Source organism: Episyrphus balteatus, chromosome 1 (assembly GCF_945859705.1).
Source record: "Episyrphus balteatus chromosome 1, idEpiBalt1.1, whole genome shotgun sequence".
Classification (NCBI taxonomy): domain Eukaryota; kingdom Metazoa; phylum Arthropoda; class Insecta; order Diptera; family Syrphidae; genus Episyrphus; species Episyrphus balteatus.
In genome coordinates, this window is record NC_079134.1 from 159721539 (window position 1) to 159740548 (window position 19010).

At 33.1% G+C, this 19010-nt stretch overlaps 1 protein-coding gene across 1 annotated transcript in view; it reads left to right on the forward strand.

The window, feature by feature from the left end:
- LOC129921006 (retinol dehydrogenase 12) overlaps positions 1 to 16157 on the forward strand; it is a 29082-nt gene extending 12925 nt beyond the window's left edge. Inside the window, exons 2-4 of the mRNA XM_056002602.1 lie at positions 14334 to 14597; positions 14654 to 15061; positions 15126 to 16157. Of these exons, the coding sequence (XP_055858577.1) occupies positions 14334 to 14597; positions 14654 to 15061; positions 15126 to 15903 (1450 nt within the window). The 3' untranslated portion in view covers positions 15904 to 16157. The remainder of the gene's footprint in view (positions 1 to 14333; positions 14598 to 14653; positions 15062 to 15125) is intronic.
- Positions 16158 to 19010: the final 2853 nt, after the last annotated feature.

A 19010-nucleotide genomic window follows, 5' to 3' on the forward strand; every position in this document is an offset into this window, starting at 1 on the left:
CTTCTAATAATAATAATTTTTTTTTGGCGCCATAATAGGTTAACTACTGTTTGTTAAGAGGAAAATGATTATGTGTCATTATTTTTGAAAGCTTAAAAGGTTCACTCTAGCTCAACGCTTAATGCTTGATGAATCAAATTAGAAATCACATTATAAAAAGATGTTAAGATTCAGACAGATTAAGCTATACAGAAAATTGATAAATTATATTTTTGTCTGACTTTTTTTAAGATCATGAAAATGTGGGTGTGATTTACGGTGAGAGTTCTGTTTGATCACAAAAAAAATTGATGTTTTACTTTTATTGTTTTGTTTAAATATGGTTTAGGATATATTATGTAGTCTTAAAAAAATCATGTAGGTATATCAGATTTGGTGATTTGTTAGTTTTTAATTTTTTAACAGATTTTGATTGATGTACCTAAACATCAAATGCGTGGACTTGATATTTTTTGTTTAAGAATAAAATAAAAAAAAAAGATACAAATTACCCACAAAAACAATATAATTTTATGTTTCACACGATTTTTGTGTAGGTACCTAGGTAGGTTTTTAAGAAAAAAAAAAAAAAAAAAAAAAATTAAATGGACACAACAATTATCTTCAAATGCGTAGGTCTCTATGTAATTCTAATCTAAAGGAAAGGCGTATGTTTAACTGCCGCACAGTGGTGCCTTTGGTGCTCAATAAAACTGAGAAACAATTTTTCGGTAGACCAACATAGTACATATACTTTTTCCAATAGATTTTAATAATTTAAATTCAAATCCGATCCGACAATATCTATGACGTCATTTTTTAAAATATAAGAAGTTCAAAATGAATTTTTATCTATGAAATGGGACGTTATAGATTTTTTCGACTTTGGATTTGAATTTAGAATATTAAAATCTATTAGAAAAGTATATTTTGGTTTATCGAAAAAATTGGTTCTCAGTTTTATTGAGCATTGGCATTTTTCATTATATCATATTTCTAATATTTACTTAAAAATATAGTTGGCAACCATATAACCCCAAAATATTCATATTTTTTTATGAAACATAAATAGGAGAGATGTCAAGATTGTGCTAAATAAAAAATAAATAAATCAATGAAAGAGGTCTAAAAGTGTGTTTTACTAATTTCAGACTTTTTGGACTTTGTTTTCAAAATTTTTAATTTTTTTTACGAAATATGAATCTATGAATTCTAAATCTAAGATTCAACACCTTTTTGACATGAATAAAGCCAAATTTCTATCTTATATACTATTTTGAAAAAGAAAATTCTATTCAAAGGCTTATTCTGGACACCATTTTGGAGCCGCAAATTTTAATTAAAAAAAAAATCATGTGTGCAATTCACATGTGGTTGAAGTGAAACCTTAAAAAATCATTTTAAAAAATCGAAAAAATATAACTTTTTTGTATTCCATCACTTTTTTTATATGACTACCTACAATAAATTTTGTACCATCTGAAAGCTTATTGTTTCAGCTCAAAATATTTATATCGACCATGTCTATACAACATCTAAAAAAGAGCTTGAATTTTTTAACAAAATTAGTTTTCATAAAAAAAGCAAAACAATCAATCTCTTTTCTCTTCTAACGCCATTAAATTCATTTTTTAAATGACAACCTATAATCAATTTTATATCATTATTATTTCACCTTTCATATGACACTTCAATCATATTTCTACCATGCCTACAAAAAAAGTAAAAAATTTTTAAAGCCAACCATGTCGAAATTTCAAACTGAGATTACGGGACTTCCTCTACTGCTGGCTGGTTATCGGCAACAAATCTTCATAGGTGTTTTGAGGTATTTTTCAAGTTTTTCAATTAAAGATTTTATAACTTGCAGAGCACGTACCGTTATGTGTGATATATTAAATGAAAGGTAATATTATCAGCATGCGTATTAAAGTTAAATAAATTTGTTATGTGGTCTAGATCAAAAAATATAACGTGTTTAGAAAAAGATCATCTTTTCACCGTTATCTTAGAATTTTGAATATAAAATTAATTGAAACTTGGTATTATTATAATTATTATAATATTTAATTGCCTATCTACAGTACAAATTTCATTCATCTATCTATTAAAACAAAATAGTTATGATCAATTGATTTTTCGTGTCGCTTTTTCGTTTCATCTTGTTTCAAATCACTACGATACTAAAGAAGTTTTCACTTCAAAAAGTTGGCAGCTTTTTCGTATTTCCTATACTAATATCCTTCAGTGTAACAAATTTCATAACATTTTGTCAAGAAATAGCCGTGCAAATTAATTTTGAAGCCAAAAAGCACCAAATAGACCACTGTGTGTCGGGGACCCGGAGCAAGATTAAATTTGAGGCAACGAAACATTTTTTCTTTTCGAAAAAATTTTTGAAAACATGTTGAAAATGAAAGGAGATTAGAATACGCTAACATTATTTTTCCCTTAATTTTTAACAAACATAGATTAATTTTTTTCATCGCCTTTTTCATCGATGCAATCTATGTTCATCATGAAAATCGAAAGACTATGACTTTTCCCCCAACATTTCTCTCAGGGTATTTGGCTTTTAAAAATTGACTTATCTTTACTGTACCTACTGTCATTATGATACAATGTGACCACAACTTTTAAAATAAACTTCAATTTGTACGCACATGATGCAGCAATCATATTATAGCTAATTAGTAATTTATTATTTATAAATAAAAAAAAAAAACACTTTCGCATTTTTTGTATATCTTTCTCAATTCAATTCTTATTCAATACAAAACATAATATCCTTTTCTTTATCTGATTATAAATTTGCATTAAAATTCTTTCACGTTTTCTTTCAGCAGCTATTAAGACGTCAATTGACTTTTTAATTTCACAAACGCATCGATAATTGTGGTTTTGTTTATATGATTCCTTTCTCACATACATTCCATTAAAACAAAATAAAAAAAAAACTTTTACTTGTGCAATGATAAGCATTATAAGCATTTATATATAAATACTCATTTGAACCTTTGAAGTGGAAAAATCATTAAAAAAAAAAATGATAATAATAATAGAAAATGCAACATATACAATTTTATACGAGCTGGGCTCAAGACGTTTATACAAATATTAAGGCAACAATTCACAAACAAATTTTATTGACCAGTTTAAAAGTATTGTTGATTTTTTACCAAGTAAGTTTATTGACTCTTTAGATTCTTCTCCTACAAAAAAAAAAAAACAAACAAGAGTTTTATTTCAAAAAAGATCCACTTATAATTTTGTGTTGATCTTAAATATTTTTGACAGGGTTTTGCAAACGTACAATTTCTAGGAAGATATTATATTTTTGTTTATTTGTTTAAATGTGGACATTGATATAATTCTGCGATTAAAATTAAACAAGAATTTTATTGTTTGCAAGAAGCTATACACTTCTTGGCCAATAATTTACAGTAAAACCAGTTATTTGGCGGAATTTTCGGAAATATCAAAACAAAAACAATAATATTTTTGAGGCAATAAAGAAGATTGAGGTATTTCTTTGACATAAACAAAAACTGGGTTGGTCATTTGGGGTTTTTTTTGTTTTTGTTTCTTTTATACATTCTTTGATCATTTTTTGTTAACTTCTTTTAAAATAGTAAAAAAAAAAAACAAACAATTAATGTAAAAAAAACAGTTATAGATTTTTATTTTTGAGAACTTGCTTTTGATTGCAAAACAATTTTGTTCTTAAAATATGTCCAAAAATGACCCCTTAAATTTTCTTTACTAATTACACTGTGATAGTTCGATTTTGCAACAGAGCGGAGACACATCGATTCTAGTTAATTCGAGTGTGCTGAATTCAGTGGTGGCAACCGTTTTAAAAGTTTGGCTCAGGTTTTCGAGATATTTCGAAAATAAAATCTTAGGTCGGGGCTATTAAAATACTGATAATTTCGAATAATTAAGTTTTTTTAAGCAGTTTTTAGTTTAGAGAAAAGCTATTTTAACACTATTCCAACCTAGATTGTTATGTTTCGGTCGCTTAAAAAGCATTTTTTAAACAAAATCTTCACTTTTTCATGTTTTTTTTTAACTTTCAAAGCCTTTAATATGGATGCAATTTGAGTTTAACATTGATTCGGTATATTTTATATTATTGGCATAGCATTTAGTTCCAATAATATACTGCAAATTTCAAAAAGTTCAGTAGTGGAAATCAACTTACTAAACTACGGAAATTTATCAAAACTTGAACTCAAGATTAAGATAGTTAAGTTTTTGTATTTTTAGCTTAAGCTTAAGATATATCAGATAATAAAAGAATTATACAGTTTTTGGAAGAACAAAAAACGTTCTTATATACTTACACCATGCCGGGATAAAAGCAGTCAAAATAACGTTTTTTGTCTTTTATAACTGTAATATTTAAAAAGGGAAACCAAATAAATATTTATGGCTTCGGATTCAAGTTCAGCACCCTTTTCACCTTCAGAAAAGTATATTTTGGTTCTTGTGGCAAAAAAAAGTTTAATTTAGCTTACCAGTGTTATTTAATACTTACATTTCCGTAGCTTAATAGACTGATTTTCACTAGTGAACTTTTTCAGGTTTGCAGTATTTTATTAATTTTTTGAATTATATGCTATGTCAATAATGTAAAATATCCTGAATCAATGTTACATAAACTCAAATTGCATCCATATTAAAGGGTTTGAAAGTCAAAAAAATAAAAAAAAACATGAAAAAGTGAAGATTTTGTTTAAAAAATGCTTTTTAAGCGACCGAAACATAACAATCTAGGTTGGAATAGTGTTAAAATAGCTTTTCTCTAAACTAAAAACTGCTTAAAAAAACTTAATTATTCGAAAATATCAGTATTTTAATAGCCCCGACCTAAGATTTTATTTTCGAAATATCTCGAAAACCTGAGCCAAACTTTTAAAACAGTTGCCACCACTGAATTCAGCACACTCGAATTAACTAGAATCGATGTGTCTCCGCTCTGTTGCAAAAAAAAAGTTCTAAAAACTATCACAGTGTTATTAGACACCATGTATACAAAACCCTCTAAGACTAAGCAACTATAACACTAAGAACAATTTCGTTATGACTCAGTTGTTAATAGCTCTGTTCACTGACGCTGTGCTGGACTGTTCTAGGCAGAAAAGTACAGCTTTTTGCTGTTCATTGAGTTTTTTTCTGTGCTGAACTGTTCTAGTTTGCTGTTCATTGACAAATCTAGAACAGTTTAGAACAGGATTTTCTGTTCTTGCTTTTGAGTAAGAGTATAGGTTAGAACAGATTCGTGAGAAATGTCAAAATCGAAGTTGTCATTTTTTTTGTTTACGTTTTGATTTAATTGTGCGAATATTTCTCGGGTGCTCGAGAAATTTTTAATTTCGCAGTAAAAAGACAAAAAAAATAGAAAAAATACACTAGAAACGATAACAAAAAATTCATATCATTTACAATTTGTTTTTTTTTTTTGTATTTTGACAACTGACGTTTAAATGACTGTTCTAACTTGTTCTGACGTTTCTTACAAAACTGTGCTGTCCTGTCCTGTTCTGATCTAGAAAAATCCTCGGTGAACACAACTAATTTTATTTATTTAAAGCACAAATTTACCAAATATTTACATAATTGAGAATTTTTTTTTGTTTGTTTTAATATTGGGTTATCTTATGTGTAAATTACTTAATGGAATATGTAAATTATCTCAAAAAATTTCACTTTAATTCTCAGAATATAAGAAAACATATCTCAACAAAATATTATGCAACTTTAAATGGTGCTGTAAGAAGATACTACTTAATGCTTTATGAGAAAAAGTTTAAGTGGAGATGTAGTTTTATAAATAATTCAATACATGATTCTTGAATAAATTTTTAAGGAATTTATAAGAAGAGAGTAAATTTAAACTGAGCTGTTATTTTGAGTAAATTATGATAAAATGTATAGTAGTATACATATTATTGATTAAGAAATTGGTTTTAAGTTATGTGTGAAGTATAAGACATTTAATTTTTTGGTTAAATTAATAATAAAAATTTTAAGAAGAAAAAAGAAAAATAGATATTCAAATTGCACTCCTGAAATAATTATTATTTTCACGAAAACCGCTTTATTTTGGGTAAAAGTGTTGTGTTTTTGAGGCTGAGATATAAAAATTATTTTTAAAAAAGTAGACTTCATTCAGTTCTTGAATAATTTTCAGTCGTTGAATATCGGTGACAAGGGCTGATCCAGGATTTTTTTTTCTGGGAGGGCACAAGGGACGGATTGGACTGACTGACAAACAGCGAATTTTAACGACACACACAGTGCGGTATTTTGGCCTTAGGTTAGGTTAGGTAGAAATGGCTGTCAGGAAAACAACTGACACACTTAGACCATTTATTGGTCCGTTGTGATACCATGATTTTGTGAGGAAATTCCTCACTAATTAAACCAGTTGGAGCTTTTAATAAAGCGGTGAAGGTTGAAGATGTCAGTATTGATTAGCTCACTGGTATCTTCTAAGAAATATTTTTCCAGGTATTTTTTACGTCTACTGGAAAGGGCAGGACATGAGCAGAGAAGATGTTGGATTGTTTCTTCTTCTTCCTCATCAAGGCAACTTCTACAGAAGTCGTTAGAGATTACGCCAAGTCTTATGGCGTGTCTACCTATGAGACAGTGTCCTGTTAAGACACCTATTACAGAGCTGATATGCAATCTGCTTAGAGACAACAAATTTTTTGAACGTTTTGGATCTAGCCTAGGCCAGATCTGCTTGGTCGTTTGGCAAGTTATAATGTTTGACCATCGTATGTTTGTTGCCTCTATAGCTTCTTGCTTCAGCATGAGTTTGCACGTTGCGATTGGTATACCAATATTTGCCTTATTGGGTAAAATTGGTATTAGAGTTCCATTTCTGGCGAGTTCGTCTGCTTCACAGTTTCCCAGAATATCTCTGTGACCCGGCACCCAGAAAAGGTGAATGTTAAACTGTTCTGACATCTCCATGAGAGATGATCGACAGTCGCGGGCAGTAACGGAGTTTGTGGAAACCGAAGCTAACGATTTAAGGGCGGCCTGGCTATCAGAGAAGATGCGGATATCCGATGTAGATATCACGTTTTCTTTGAGCCAAGTCAGTACTTCTTTAATCGCCATTATTTCCGCTTGGAACACGCTGCAGTGATTAGGGAGACGGAAGGAGAGACTAACATTAAGTCTATCGGAGTAAACCCCGCCACCCACTCCGTCATTGGTTTTAGAACCATCTGTATAGAAATGAATTGAATCATCTCTTAGAAACTCGGCATTGTCCCATTCTGATCTATTTGGGATGGTGACTTCATAATTATTGCCGAAAACCAATTGTGGGGTGGTGTAGTCGGAGTGACTGTGGATTGATCCGAATGAATTCAGAATATTTGTGTGGCCAATAGAGTTATTGGTCCATTGAGAGATGGCTTGGAGTCGAATAGCAGTGCTCGCGGCCACCTGCTTGCTGAATATATCTATGGGTGGAAGATTGAGTAATATATCAAGAGCGGCGGAAGGTGTCGAACGGAGAGCTCCGCTGATGCACATGCAGGCTGAACGTTGGACTTTGCTTAACTTGTCTCGATATGTTACTTTTTCCAGAGCAGTCCACCAAACTGCTACCCCGTAAGTGAGAATAGGTCTGATGACTGCAGTGTATAGCCAATGAGTTATTTTAGGAGATAGTCCCCATTTATTCCCTATAGCTTTTTTGCAAGAAAAGAGTGCCACTGTGGCTTTTCTTATTCTTTCTTGTATGTTGGTTTTCCAGTTTAATTTGCTATCCAAAATAAGACCCAGGTATTTGGCTTCGCTGGCAAAATTAAGTGGAACACCATTAATAGAGGGGGGGTCTAGTTGTGGAATTTTATATTTCTTTGTAAAGAGGACAAGTTCTGTTTTTTGAGGATTTACCCCCAATCCACAGTTTGTTGCCCATTTTAGTAGCTTATTTAGAGCAGTTTGCATTAGTTCTATTATAGTATGGAGATGTTTTCCTGATATGGCAATGGCGACGTCGTCAGCGTGTGCAATCACTTTGAATCCATCTACTTCTAGACCGACTAGCAGTTCATTAACCACTAAGTTCCACAGGAGTGGGGAGAGTACCCCTCCTTGTGGTGTACCTCTACTAACAGATCTTCTTGCTGAGAAATCTCCTAGAGTTGAGTTAATAATTCTGCTTTTCAGCATAAGGTCTATTAGCTCGCTCAGTGAGCTATCTACTTTAAGGTTCTTCAGTGCATTTGTGATTGCTATGTTGCTGACGTTGTTGAACGCGCCTTCAATATCAAGAAATGCAACTAAGGTGAACTCTTTATGATGGAGGGAATATTCAATAGTGCGCACTACAGTATGTAGTGCTGTTTCAACCGATTTCCCTTTACAATAAGCGTGTTGTGCTGTAGATATAAGATTGGGATCTATGACATTACGCAAGTGGATATCAATCATTCGTTCTAAGGTTTTAAGAAGGAATGATGATAGGCTGATAGGTCGGAGGTCTTTCGGATTGACATGAGAGAATTTGCCTGCTTTGGGTATGAATACAACTTTAACTTCTCTCCATAGGGCAGGGATGTGTTTCAATTTTACACATCCATTCAGAATTATCTCTAAGATGGGAATTAGAATATCTGATGCCATTTGAAGTTCGGCTGGTATTATACCATCCGGTCCAGCGGATTTGTATGGTTTGAAGGCGTTGATGGCCCACTTTAGCTTCTCTCTTGTAATCAGACCAAGATTGTTTTTTGAATTTGTGTCTGGCCCTGATGGGACGACTCTGTTTATAATGTTTGAGCTACTTGGAAAATGAGTATCTAGTAGCAAATTGAGTGATTCTTCACAGGAGTTGGTCCAGGCCCCGTTATTTGTTTTCAAGGCACTGGGCATTAAAGGGTTTGTTGAGAGAATTTTTCTTAATCTAGAGGCTTCTGAAGAGTCTTCTATTTTTTCACAGAAATTTCTCCAAGAAGATGTTTTACATTTTCTTAGCTGTTTTTTGTAGACTTTCAGGGATTCTTTGTATAGGTCCCAGTCTGAAACATCTCTAGTGGATTTGGCGAGATTGAAGAGTTTTCTACAAGCTTTTCTGTGCGGTTCTAGCCCTGAGTTCCACCAGTGTGGCTTCTGCTTTCCTCTTACTTGTATGAGTGGGCAGGAGTTATTCATTGATAGGTTAAGGGCAGAAGTGAGATAATTGACTTTGTTGTCGAGATCGATTGTATTTGAGGGATAACTTAGAAGTTCAGGTTTAAGTAAGCTTGTCAGAGTTTCCCTGTATTTTTGCCAGTTAGTTTTGCGATAGTTTCGGAATGCTAACTGTTTAGTAGTCACATCGTTAAGACTAAATTGGATGTATCTATGATCAGAGAACGAGTGTTCTTCAGATACTTTCCAATTTAAGATCCTTTGATGAATCGAATCGGAGACAAGAGTAATGTCTAGTACTTCTTGTCGGTTTCTGGTAACGAATGTTGGTTCATTGCCAGTATTACTTACTATCAGGTTAGTACTCAAAATAAAATCAAAAAGTGACTCACCTCTATCATTTATGTCGGTACTTCCCCAGACCGTGTGATGGGCGTTTGCATCGCAACCAATTATGAGGCAGATCTTTTGCCTTTCAGCATCGGCTACAAGTCTCCGTAGTTTTTCGCCAGGGAGAGGGCCGAGTTGGTCATGGCCGAGATATGCCGACGCAATCCAGAGTGTTCCTTGGTCAGTTTGCAGTCTGACCGCGGTTACATCTCGATCGCTGTAATTAGGGAGTAAATATACATTAGTATTACTTCTTGCTAATATGCATGATCTGGGGTCACCTTTGTCCGATGCATATAGCAAGTTGTACCCAGGAGTCCTGAGTCCCTGAACCATGGACTTGCAGATCCATGGTTCCTGGACCAGCACCACGTCTTCCCCATTCTTGTGGATTCGGAGAAGAAGGGAGGCCGAAGCCTGCTTGGAGTGGTGAAGGTTAATCTGAACTAACTGGAGCATGAATGCTACTGTTAGTCAGATCAGCCCCCACCACCGTAAGGTCGAGGTCTTCGGATTCTGACTCAGAAGATGAACGTAGGAGTTCATCTTCACTGAGTAGAATCTTGTTGAGATATTCCTCTGTTTCCATCTCAACATCGGAGTTATCTGGTATTGGAGCCATTATGGCTGGCGTTTTAGAGCCCGAGGGGACCTCCTCAGTTGGGGAGATTACCGGCGTATCAACCTCCATTGATGGAGATGGAGGATTGATATTTAAGGCAATGTCTTCTTCTAAGGAGGGAACCTCAGGTGCCGGAAGTGATGGAGGTGCAGCTTTTGCACTCTCCTCATCTTTTTTATAGATCTTTAAGGTTGTAGAAGTCCATCCAAACCTTATCTGACTTTGGTTCGCAGCTAGGGGAGTCAACGACTCCTTATTGATGACAATTATTGCCGATCTATAAGGGCCCGTTGGCTCTTCCAGCTTTGCGACTTTCCAGTCTTGAGTGGGTAGGGATGGATTTCCAAACTGGATCATTTTGAGCACAGTATCTTTGCAGGCTAGCTCAGCTGGGATACTGATGCGAGCTCTAGGTCTGCAAGGAATGTCTTCCTTTGCCACAACCTCTAGCTTGGCATCAGGCCATAGCCCCTCTAGTCTGCTGATAGCAAGCTTATATAGATCGCATGATCTATTGTCACCGAATGCGACGAGCTTGACGCGGCCTTGGTGCCATCCCGCGTCCTCAACAACTGCAGGCTCACCCGGGTTCTCCATCATGAGAGTCCAGTAGGAGATCTGCAGTTTGTTTGAGACCATCGTCCAACGGTCAAAAGAGATCATGCCATCGACATTACTTCTATCGATAACTGCAAGGATAGACTTGTCCTTAAGAACGTCACTAAAGGACAGGTCTTTCCTAGTGTGAGTGCTGGAATTATGCACTTTTTGTCTTTTAGATTCCGAGACGGAATCCTCAACAGACCTTTGTCGCTTTGACGTTAAGTCGCTGCTGGTCAATCTTTTGCTGAGAATAGCTTTTGCCCATTCTAACTTGCTGGATTGCTCTGGGGACCGTTCGGCTATTGGTATCAACCTTAGTGCTCTATAGATCCCCTTTGCGTTCCTTATGTCATTACGGGACGCTCTTTTGCTTTCCTCTCCAGCGGAGGTGGAACTATGAGAGACAGCTACACTGCCGCTGGGGATTTGAGCACTTTTAGGGTCAGGAAGAGGTCTGTCTTGACTAGAGGTGAGACTGTAAGAGACAGACGTTTTACTGGTCAAGACATCCCCTTCCGGACCCACAGAGTTAACTATTCCTGAGTTTGGAGTAGCAATTCTGTTACTGTGTTCCTCGGCGGAAGCATGACTGTAAGAGACAGCCTTACTTCCGTCAGGGAGTGGAGTAACCAACGTGTTCTGAAGGGGTTTGCTTTGACTGAAAAACGGACCGTCTCTTACGAATCCACCCTCAGTCAAAGCAAACCCCTTCAGAACACGTTGGTTATTTTGGCCTTAACCTGGCCAAAAATATTTGGACACATTTTCCACATGAAATATGTACCAAATGACAAAAAAGTTATTCGGAAGGAAAAATTGGTACAGTAAAAGTCACTTAAGTGCTTACCCACTTACCTCCCAATTAGACGGGAGAGAAAAAAAAATTAAAAATCATAAAATGCACGTACAATCCTGTGTTATAACTTTTCTTAAAGCTAGTAATTTATTCTTTATTTTATTTTTTGACTCAAGTTGTTTCATAAAATAGTTTTTGTGAAATTATGTTTTAAAGATGAAATTTAGAAAAAAATAATGTTTCGTTTTTTAATTGATTTTGTATAAAATTTTGCAATAATTTGGACATATTTATAGCATTATTTAATGACCTGGTAGTTTTTAGTCAAATACTACATTCAAATAAATATTAAAGTTCCAAAGAATTAAAAAAAAAAACTGAAACATACACTTTTTCCCGGGAAACCCAGTTTTTTTTATTTGCATTAAAATTTTTTTATATCTCAGAAATATTGTGTTCAAATTGTAGGTCTATTGGAGCAAAATTGACCAAGTTATGAGTATTTTAATAACTTCAAAACTACTGCACATAATATATAAAACATAATATTTATAAAAATCTATACGTAGAGGTCGCTTTTGAGGAGTTTTTTTTTTCAAGGGGTCTTTATTTTCGGGGCTGCAAACTTGGGCAAACTCTTGAAATGCAAGATTGTTCTACATATCAGGCAGTTCAATAATATATAGGTTTAAAAACACTAATGTTAAAAACGAAAACAACGAAAAAAGTGCAAACTTTTTAAGTGTGTACTTCAACCCCTCCGTATAAAAAATAGAGTTGCATGCAATTGAATTTTTTTACAATACCATTCATACCTTGATTGTCGATGTCCATATCAAAATTTTTCACCAAAATCACTTTGAAGTTAAAAAAAAAAATTGGAAAATTCACTTTTTTATTAAATCGAAAAAAATTCGTGTTTACCCAACAGTTAGTTGTTTATTTATTTATAAAATTCGCATTTCCAGCCAGAAATAGAAAAGAGTTTCACTCAAGTTCTTTCTGTTATTAAAAAAAAAAACGGGAAACCGACGAAGTTACGAATACCAGAGTTACGGGCGACAGAGTTACGAGCGTCGCAGTTACCAAAAACTAGAGTTACGAATTCTAAAGTTATGTTAAGCTATGAGATGTGATTTTTGGGTTGGCAACAATTGCGAGGAACGATATGGAATTATGGAAATACAAACAAGAGATTAACATTTTTCTCATTGGTCAGAACTAAATGAGTAAAGCGAAAATGGGTGTTATTTAATCTTGTAAAATTTTGATTGGATAGGTATAGATATACATATATGGTTTTGTTTTTGTGAGAAGATCGCAAAAACGTTGAAATAGAAAAAAAACATAAGTATACTTATGTAAGTTTGGGGGACATAATTGAAATTAACTTCTTATTTGTCCAACTAATATTGCACCTACATATCGATATTCTCTTATTTATGTTTCCATAATTCCATATCGTTCCTCGCAATTGTTGCCAACCCAAAAATCACATGTCATAGCTTAACATAACTTTGGAATTCGTAACTCTAGTTTTTCGTAACTTCGGTTTCGCGTAACTTTGACGGCCGTAACTCTGTAGCGCGTAACTCTGTTATTCGTAACTCAGTTACCATTTAAAAAAAAAACACATTTGCACAGTATGTTCAACATGCTTTTCAAAACGTACTAGGTCTCTATAAAAATATTTTAAAAAAATTTAACTTTGCAACAGTGCTATTAACGGTACTTGTCATAACAACGTATTCGTGTTCTCTGATTAGAGAGTTTATTTAAATATCGAGGTGAAAAGGAAGTTATGAAAGTTGAGAAGGAATCACAAGTTAGATTTTATAACTTCAATATTATTTCATGATTTAAGTTTGTTTTACAACCTGAATCTAAAAAAATACCCTTAAACCATGCACAACATAAATTTATTACAACAAAATAATATCTTTGTTATAAATCTTGGTTTTCATATCTCTCGGTTTTCGTTTCGCATTTAAAAATAGCTTGAAATAATGTCTCGTATTGCCAGATTGCATGAACATACATTTTCTAGCTTAATCAATCGTCACTTCGTTTTCTACTAATGCACTTCCAATTTAATAAAAGGCCAAGTTAGGGATTTTAGGACCTTGAACTTTGAAACTTATTTTCCTTTTTTTTTTATTATTAAGTTCAGTCCTATATATGAAGCAAGTAAATAAAAGAACACGTATACGCCAGAGTGCATGTGAGTTACAACTTTGGTCTAGGTGCCCAAATTGAAGTTAAATAAACATTTGGACATAATAATTAAACAAAATCTTCATCTTTTTGTCGTCAGTGTAAATAAACAAGCAGAAGAAAACAGTGGAAGGATCGGCTAGTCGATAATTGATTATCAAAATCGATAATTAATGGAGCAGATTTGTCGTTTTTTGACTATCAACTATCGACTATCGTTGAAGGATCAGAGTAGTATCTCATATGGTTTTGCTTTAGGTCTCACTAGTCCCTTAGGCTAAAAAAACATTTTTTTAACACCCCTTAAGGACAGTTATATTCATAGATTTATCCAATCTCAAAGTAGCCAACTAGACTTCCCAACATTCATTACATTTTTTAAATTTTATTTGGTATAGATCTTCGATAAAGAAAATTTTTTAAAAAGGTTTGAAAAGCGACAAAACGATTTGTCAGGCAATGTTTTTCAGCTTTTTTGGCTACAAACTTTAAACTTTATAAATAAAATGTTCCCCATCCTAAAAGCACTTTGAATTAATAAACAATTTTTCCATTCTCTTCCAGAAAACTCGTCCAAGGACCATTTTATCGCAAAAAGAATCGCATCGATGGCAAAGTGGTTGTTATCACAGGCTGCAACACAGGAATTGGCAAAGAAACCGCCTTAGAACTTGCAAGTCGTGGTGCAAAAATCTACATGGCATGCCGTGATCCAGTTCGATGTGAAGGTGCTCGTTTGGAAATCATCGAAAAGACTAAAAATGAAAATATTTTCAATCGAACATTAGACTTGAGTTCGTTAGAGTCTGTTCGGAAATTTGCTGACAAGTAAGTTAAACATTCCATATAGTTTTTGACTTAAACTAAAATGTCTTCCTTCTCAGATTCTTAGCTGAAGAACCAAAATTAGACATTCTCATCAACAATGCCGGTATTATGGCATGTCCCAAAGGAACAACAAAAGATGGCTTCGATTTACAATTGGGTACAAATCATTTAGGACATTTCCTACTAACAAATCTACTTCTGGACTCATTGAAACAATCTGCACCAAGTCGTATTGTTGTTGTTTCTAGTGCCATTTACATTTTTGGAAAAATCAACAAAGAAGACTTGAATTGGGAGAAAAGCTACAGCAAATGGGGTGCCTACTCTCAGAGTAAACTTGCTAATATTTTGTTTACAAGAAAATTGAACGAAATGCTTCATGGAACTCAGGTCACTGTAAATTGTTGTCATCCTGGAGTTGTCAAGACTGAATTATCTCGTCATATCATTTCTGGAAGAACTAAGTAAGTTTATTTTCTAGCCCCTGATCATTTTGTTTATTTAATCTTTTTTGTTCCCCTTTATAAGATCCTTGCTACGTCCTGTGACAAGATTCTTCTTCAAGTCACCCAAAGCTGGTGCACAAACCTCAATACGATTGGCTCTAGATCCAGATCTAGAAAAATCATCAGGTGCCTATTATTTCGATACAATCAAATGCCCAGTGCTGCCAAAGGCTAAAAATAAGGAAATGGCTGACTATTTGTGGAAGATTAGTGAAGAAATGGTTGGACTACGACCAAAGGAACAAATGACAGTTGTGCCAGTTACATTGCATGTACCACCTAAGAGCGAATCGAATGGACACACTACCGTTATTGATGTTGAAAGTGCTCCAAATGATATGCCAGATAATAAAAAAATGGAAGAAGCTATTATTAAATCGAATGGAATTTCGGAAAAATCGGAAAAAATGAAGAAAATGTCAGAAAGTGAGAAGCAAGATGAACCGGAAAAGGTTGATAAGTCCGAAAAGATGGAAAAAATGGAAGTGACTATTACACGAAATGAACCAGAAGAGAGTAAGAAACAAGAGAAAATGGACCTGCCCGAAAAAATTGACACCTCAGAAAAATTCGAAAAAATGAACATGACGAAAACTAACGGTGAAATGGTTGTGAGTGAAGACAAACCAGATGGTGTTGAAATGAAACATGAAATGCAACCTAGACAAGCAATGGAAAAGAAAGATCCTATGGAAAATATTAATGCAATTGAGAAGGCTTCAGATGTGATAGAAAAGAATGATATGAAAGAAACAACAGAATCAGTTGCAGAAATTGGAACGCGAGAAAAAGCTATTTAAGATGACTAATTTATAATTTTTTAAGGATCAGTTTTATGTTTTTTTTTTTAATTTTTATTTTTATATATATATTAATTAAATACTCATCGCATTATTATTTAGTTTATTTAATTTAAGATTCATTTCATACTTATTATTATTATAATTATTTTTGAGTGTTAACTATTTTATTGGCTGCCTATAAGAATTTTTCAAGTTAAAAATAAACAAGACAAGAAATATTTTTTATTGTAAATAAATTAAATTGTCATACACTTGTGAGAACTTAAATTATTTAAAGATTTTATTTACAACTGTTTAATGGGGTAAGTCAGGAAATAGGTAAGAGAAACTAAAAGTTCTGTCATCAGCAAAACAAAGAAGAGGATTAGAAGTCATTTCTGAAAACAAGAAAAAGGGTGGAAGATAAGACAGAGCCTTGTGGAACCTTAGCATTAATTTCCTGCAGATTTGAACGTTTGATGATTCCATTTTTATTTTCTTAACAATGAGTGATACAAGAAAACTTAAAAGGGAAACTTTATGTATAATGGGATCAGCTACAAGTTTGTTAAGGATGTTCCAAAATTAATGCATGGTTTGAATTAATTAGAAAATTTTAATAAAATTTTAATAAAAAAAATTTTATTGTATTTTTTTTTTAATTGAATCGTAATGCAAATAATATGGACCAAAAGAGTTTCTGATCCATTCATTTTCGATTAAAGAGATTTTGACCTCACTCTCTTTGAAAGCCAAAATGTTCGAAGCAAACAAAATTCTATAAGATGTTGACGAAATCTCTTCTTTACACCCGGAAAATAGTCATTGCCCAAAATAAAGACTCATACAATTGTTCTCTAAAGAATTTAGTGATCATTCTCCTAAACAACGATCGGTCTACGATGTTCTTGGAACCGAATATAAGAATGAAGACTTTAAAAATGTTATTTCGAGTAGTTAGTGTAGCTGCTAAAGTTAAATTCAAATGATTCAGTAATAATGAGGACATCAGTTATTGTTTTATCTAATAATTTTTTTTTTTTTCTGAATAATAGTGCATTTCGTTCAAGAATGTAGATATACTTATGGAATGGAGATCTTATAGAAAATTGAAAATATATTATAAAAACCAAATCCATTGTCAACTCATTATTTTTACACCTATTCAATCTATGGAATCTTATAATCTCTGGCACCAAAAAAGGTCTGACCATCTGTAGAAATTTTCCATGACCATTCTGCATAAATGTGGCTGAATTTCGTTCATGCAGCTGCAACATTGAATCTCCTCCTTTATTGCACGAGTGATTGTGGGCTTGTTGGCATAAACCCTAGGGGGGCAGTTCAGATCAGGATCAGGACTTTTCACAATAAAATAAGCCTGTTTTGATTTATTACTACTATTTTTGCCAAACATCTACTGATTTTTAAAATGTTAAAAACGATTTTAACATCTCTTAGAAATGTTTCCTGATCATGTAACGCTTTTCCAGGAATTTTGTTCTGTTTGTTTGGTTTGTTTGCTATTTTGTTTAATTTAATATCATTTTATTCAGAGAAATGGTGTGAAGCATTTTTATGTCTCATTGCCACCAAGTTTTTCTCTTAAAGTTACTGAACTTTTTTTTTAAATAGCAATGTTTCATTAAAAAAAGAGAACATAATATCAAGTAAAACCTTAAAAAAACAAATGTTTTTTTAATAAAATTTAGTTTTAAATGGGTTTTTACCGGTGAGGTGGGGGGAATAAATTTTTAAAAACATTAAAAAAAAAATAATTTTTTTCTTTTTTTTTATAAAAATTTAAAGAAAAAAACATCGAAAAACCTTGGAATTACCTGAGATTTTCGTCTGGGGCTGTGGTCGGTCTGTGCGTCCGTTTGTCCATCTATACCAGTAGCTGCTGCCTAAACGGGGTTTTTTGAAATTTGGTATAGATGTTTTTTTCGTAATTTCCAACGCTGGTTTTTTTTTTAAATCCCTTAGAACGTTGGTTGTTTTTTAATATCCCTTAGAACGTATACCTCCCATACAAAATTTTCGAGTTATTGCAATTAACACAAAAACGGCTCTAACGATTTTGATTAAATTTCACAAACGTAATGCTGTATAAAGTTCTAAAAAAATGCGTTTTAGTTCTTCTCTAAAAATACGGATAATGGAAACATGGTACTTTCATTTTTTTAAATCACTCATGTCGGCTCTTCGCTTAAATCTTTAATTAGTTGTTAAAATTTTCTCGAAAACGGCTCTAACAATTTTGATTATTTTTTGCATACGTTATATTCAAAGCAATTGCAATGAAACAGCACTTTTAGTTTTTCTCAAAAAAAATCAAATAGCAAAAAAAAATTTATTTTATTTAACAAAAATATGGTCTCCATGTCGGCTCTTCCCCTACATAAACCAAATTTCTTAAAAATTTATATAGAGGCAGCTCTTATAATCTACAAGTAAACTAACATAAAAGTTCTTTGAACTGCAAGAGCAAGTACGTGCGACCCCAGTCGTGCATTTTATTTTACATCTATTCTTCCATTTTCATAATCTCTGACACCAAATAAGGTCTGACCATCTATACTGCCCATAATCTCGTAAAGGCCCTAACTACAAAATCTTCGTTTTTGATTTTTTTTTTTGCATATTTGGAGTTAGGGTATTGTCCTGGGTTGCAAAAGTCGATACGATTGTGCTTTTTTTGATACACTTGGCTTTGCTAAAGTACTCAAATACACTTTCACTAAAAAGATTTTGTTGAAACTGCAATATTTGTCAACCATACTTTTGATTTGAAGAGAACATTCAAAGGTATATTTAAAGCTTTAATTCCAATATAAATAAATTAAGGGCTTTTTTATTTGTTTTTCGGAAAAGTTACCTTAGTTTTATAGCTATTGACGATAAAGCGTAGTACGCAGCTAAAGCGAAACGAAAAAATTATAAGTCTCAGAAGTCGACAACGAAAATGCTAACGAAAAAATATCATCGAGTTGTCTGTCTAAGTCAAAATAAAGAAACCCAAATTCATTCAAAATCAAGAAAAAACTACAGAAAATAATTTTTACCACAAGAAATAAATGAATTAAAAGTGAAAAAAACGTCAAAACTGCTCTTGGAATCAGGAA